The following is a 4,678-nucleotide window of genomic DNA, read 5'->3' on the forward strand; positions in this document are numbered from 1 at the left end:
AGCTTATTATCCCTGAACTTTTTCTCTTGCGTGAAGAATAAACCTCTATTTGTTTAAGTCACTTGGGTCCGTTCGGGTTCAACTGCAGACAACAGAAATAAATCTGGCTAGTTTAAACATAAAGGGATGGAGAGGCAGGCTCTAGGTCCAGGAACAACTGCCCGCTTAGAGACGCACATGACCTCTGCCTGTGAGCAGGAAAACAACAGTCACCACCACAGGAAGCTGATGAATCAGGAAGCTGCTCACCAGAGCCCCACTGTATCTGTTGTGATCTGTGACAGCAAAACGGATGTCCCATGTTATTTAGCTCTGTTCCAAATTTATGTCTTGCACAAGAACAGAGCCTAAATCCATAAATTCCTAGCTCAAGGGAATCTGGGAAGGGTTGTTTTAGCTTTCCAACTCAGCAGTTCAGAAGAAACACTGAAAGGAGTTTTGGAATAACGTGGATCCGCCGGTCTATAGCAGCCATGACACCACTGAGGTCAGCTTTGGGTAACATAACCAAAAGCACTCCGAACTGATACACTGCACAGAAAACAACAAGGTCTCAAAAACATAGCACTGAGTGAAAAAAAAGTAACACAGTTCTAAGGTGTCAGTTAAAACATACACAAATAATACCTTTTTCAGTGAAATGTACATTATCAAGCATAAAAGACATTAAATAAAGCAAAATAAAGCAAGAGAGAGATCTTGTACAGTCTGATGCTGAGAGTGGTATAAACAGAGTAATATGATTGACTCACTTTTCTACATCTTTGGTCCAAAACCAATCTATTAAATTTAATACTAATATTAATTTAAAGAATACTTTAATAACAATTTGTTATTAAATTAATACATAATTAAAAATAATTTTAATAATTAACGTATTTTAATGTTAATACTTTTTAAATATTTCATATTTCATTTACCACACCAATACTAGTCCACTAAACTTAATATATCATAATTTCTGTACTCCCAATTACGCAATTCTTTATGTTTTAATTTCCCCAGAACCTCAAAAAATAGATTCAGGTAACCCCTGAACACCACCCCCCAACACACACACAGCCCCTATTTAGTGAGATGTCCTCACTGGCACCCTGTCGCATCACCGTGACCTCACCAAGTCCCGCTCTGCCAAAGGGGAAGGGACTTCAGGCTTTCTAGGCTGGGTTCGGAGACTTCATGGCCCTTCCATCTTCAAAGGGTCTGTTTCTGGTGCAGCTAGTATCCCCTGAAAGTGGAAGGTGAGCGCTTTGGAGGAGAGGAGGATCTTACACCCAGAACCACCTCCGAAGGGGAGGAGTAACCGTGACTCGGGGCCCCACACACTCCAGACAGGACCTTGGGACAGGTCTTTGTCGGCTGGAGAGAAGAGCACCCGCCCTCCTGGCCCCATCCTTACTAATCCGGCTTGATCCAGCTCAGCAACAGAGTGTTTGCAGCACCTCTTTCCTTAAGTCTAGCCATCTGTCACCTGCGCTACTTCCTGGGGAGAGATAGTCCACCTCCAGTGCTCCTGAGACCCGGTGAATGTGCTCCCAGGAGTCTGGGGGATGCTGTGGGCCCCAGAAATAACTGCCTCCTAGGGAGCCTCCAAACCCCAGGTAAGGTCCCATGGGAAAGAGAAGACCATCCCTCTTGAATTTTACTGGGCTCCTCAATTACAGTGAACCACTTCTTTCCTTTTGGGGCTACTGCCACTTGCCCTCCCTGCCTTCACTTGTCCTCCCTCAAAGATAGATGGGGCTGGACACTGCAGTGGAAAAAGGTTCTCTCCTGGGCAAAGATTAGGTTATTTGCAGAAGCTAGGACCCTCCCTGGGACTCAGGGAGACACTGCTTCCCTACATTCTGTATTATAGATGTCAACTGCATGAGGAGAGGGGACTCGCCTTCTTGCCCTCAGGCTTGAAGAGAAGAGCTGCCACTGCAGACGGGGAGTGCTGGACATGTGTGAGGCACTGTCCTGTCCCGGCAATGAGACTCCTGTCCCAGGCGACAGGCTGGGGGCCCTGTACTGGGCTTGTGTCCGCAATGACTCTGCCCAGCTCCAAGCCATACTGGATCATGGGGTCTCCCCAGAGGAGGCCACCCAGGTGGACGGCAATGGGAGGGTGAGCTAGCCGGGGTGCTTCCTAGGGCCGCTGAGGCAGGTCTGTGTCCCCACCACCCACACTCAGGCTCCGCACCTACTGGCTGGGTCCTCAGGAGGAAGGCAGTGGGTGAGAGTGGGTCTTCACAGGGGCTGAGACATCTCTGGGACAGATGTATGTTTCGAGGGTACAGGGGCCCCAAGGAGCTCCTGGAGGAAAGCGCAGGGCTGAGCTGCCCCTCCCCCAGACAGCCCTCACGGTCGCCTGCTACCACGGCTTCAGGAGTGTTGTGGCCCTGCTCAGCCGCTGTCCTTTCCTGGATGTGAACCAGCAGGATAAAGAAGGGGACACGGCCCTCATGCTGGCTGCCCAAGCAGGTGTGAGGCTGCTGACCCCACCCTCGCCCAATCCCCTCCCACCCAGACTGGGCCACAGCCCCACACTTTCTGCATGACGTTCTCCCACCCCAGACTCTACTGAGTTGGGTGGAGGGTGGGTTTGGGGATTCATCACTCCTTTTAAGGGGAGCTGAGATCTGCCTTTGGTGCTCTGCAGGCCATGTGTCTCTGGTGAGTCTCCTGCTCAACTACTACGCGGGCCTGGACCTGGAGCGCCGGGACCAGCGGGGGCTAACAGCGCTGATGAAGGCTGCCATGCGGGACCGCTCTGAATGTGTGGCTGCCCTCCTCATGGCAGGTGCATAGGGCCTGGACCAGGATTCGTGGCATCCAGTCCCTCCCCCAATAGACACTAAGTCAGATGTCACAGTTTCAGAGAGGAGAAAGGTAGAAATGGGGGATCAATCTAGGCTGACTCCCTGGAGGAGGGGAGTGTGCTTGGGCTTCTCACAATCAACAAAGTCCAGCTATTGATAGCTCTATTTACATTGCTAATGGTGGTCCCAGACAAGAAAATTTGGGAGGATAACCTAGACCAGCTGGAGAACCTACAATAAAGAAGGCTGGTACCAGGAAGCAAACTCCTGGCTCTGCCACTAGCTAAGTGATCCTGGGCAGGTGGCCTCCCTCTCTGGGCCTCAACAAATATAATGAGGGTGTTGGCCTTCTGTGGGATGATTTCCAGTTCTGACAAGCCAGGGGTCCAGGATCACAGTGACATGCAGTGGAGATGTGTGTGGAGTTGTTCCAGGGTGAAGTCCACTGCCTGTGCAGTCGCAGGCCCTCATTATTCCCTGAGGTGGGGCTGTTCTCTGTCGGTCACTTTGGGGGACGCCAGCCTCCAGCTTTTCCTCATCCATCAGATTGGGTTTGGGGTGAGAAGGGATGGAGTTCTGCACCCCCACCTTTGCCTCGGAGTGACTGCTACTTCCTCCACCCAGGGTAAGAGGGGTGTGGTTGTGAGGAGAAGGCGTGGGAACCAGCAGGACCTCCCCGCATCCACCTGCCCCAAAGGGTGCAGCTTGGGCCTCCCCTTTCTTGGGGGGCAACCTGCACACCACCCCTCTGGTCAGTTCCTTGGTTCAGGGGGTCCCCGTTCTGCTCCAGGTTTGGAAACGCCCTAGTTTCTCTGAAGTCTTTTCCCCTCTCTGTACTTAGGTTTCTTACCCGATCTCAAATGGGAGGTTGGGATCCAGGGCTGGTCTTGTCCCTGTGCTGTAACCACTAAGGGCTGCAACAGGACAGGACTCTTTTTTGAATTTAACCCACAGAGGTCCTACTGCTAAAGAATCTGCTGAAGAATTTGCCCTTCGGCAAATCACCAATCCCTGTCCCACCCCCATCACCTCTGTGCCGGCAACAGGTGCTGACCTGACCGCAGTGGATCCTGTTCGGGGCCAGACGGCTCTGGAGTGGGCAGTGCTGACCGACAGCTTCAACACTGTGCAAAGGATCCGGCAGCTGCTGCGGCGGCCCCAGGTACAGCAGCTCAGCCAGCATTACCAACCAGAGTGGCCAGCCTTGCCCGGGCTCGTGGCCCAGGCCCAGGCCCAGGCTTCCCCATCTCTCCTAGAGAGACTACAGGCTGCCTTGAGCCTCCCCTCTGCCCACTCTCCTCAGGAGGGGGGTGTCCTGGACCACCTTGTGACCATCACGACCAGCCTGGCCAGTCCCTTCCTCACCACTGCCTGCCACACCCTGTGCCCTGACTGCCCGCCTGCACTGGGCACCCAAAGCAAATCTGTGCCAGAGCTGCTAGGCACTGGTCCTCCCCCACCCCCAGTACCCCAGCCCCCCCAGATATTCCCTGGCCGCCGGGTTCTCATCCATTACCAGAGTCCTCAAGGCATGTTGAGCATGTGCCCTCAGTGGCTACAGCCCAGGGACAATACCAGTCCCCAAATCCCCAAGGTGCTCCTCTCCAAGGCACCCTCATCTCCTAGCCAGTGCAAACCAGAGCCTGGGCCTGCAAAGCGTCGCAGTCTGACCCTTCCTGTCTGGAGATACCAGGAGCTCAGAATGCAGAGGAGGAGGCAGGAGGAGGAAGCCAGGTGGGCACAGAGCCAGGGGAAGATGGACTAGGCCAGGCTGGGATCAGGGAATCAGGCGCCTCCCATAGGCTCCTCTGCCCTGTAGAACCCCTTCTGCCTTTCCATCCACCTGTCAACCTATGTATGAGGTTATTCATGCA

The 4,678-nt window shown here is 53.2% G+C and overlaps 1 protein-coding gene across 1 annotated transcript; it reads left to right on the forward strand.

Annotated features, from left to right (window-relative positions):
* Positions 1–1,858: 1,858 nt before the first annotated feature.
* On the forward strand, positions 1,859–4,678 carry ANKRD33 (ankyrin repeat domain 33). Its single transcript, XM_033117351.1, has 4 exons — positions 1,859–2,110; positions 2,341–2,466; positions 2,645–2,785; positions 3,851–4,678. The coding sequence occupies exons 2-4, from the start codon at positions 2,448–2,450 to the stop codon at positions 4,567–4,569; spliced, it is 879 nt and encodes a 292-aa protein (XP_032973242.1). The 5' UTR covers positions 1,859–2,110; positions 2,341–2,447; the 3' UTR covers positions 4,570–4,678.

Source organism: Rhinolophus ferrumequinum, chromosome 10, assembly GCF_004115265.2.
Source record: "Rhinolophus ferrumequinum isolate MPI-CBG mRhiFer1 chromosome 10, mRhiFer1_v1.p, whole genome shotgun sequence".
Classification (NCBI taxonomy): Eukaryota; Metazoa; Chordata; class Mammalia; order Chiroptera; family Rhinolophidae; genus Rhinolophus; species Rhinolophus ferrumequinum.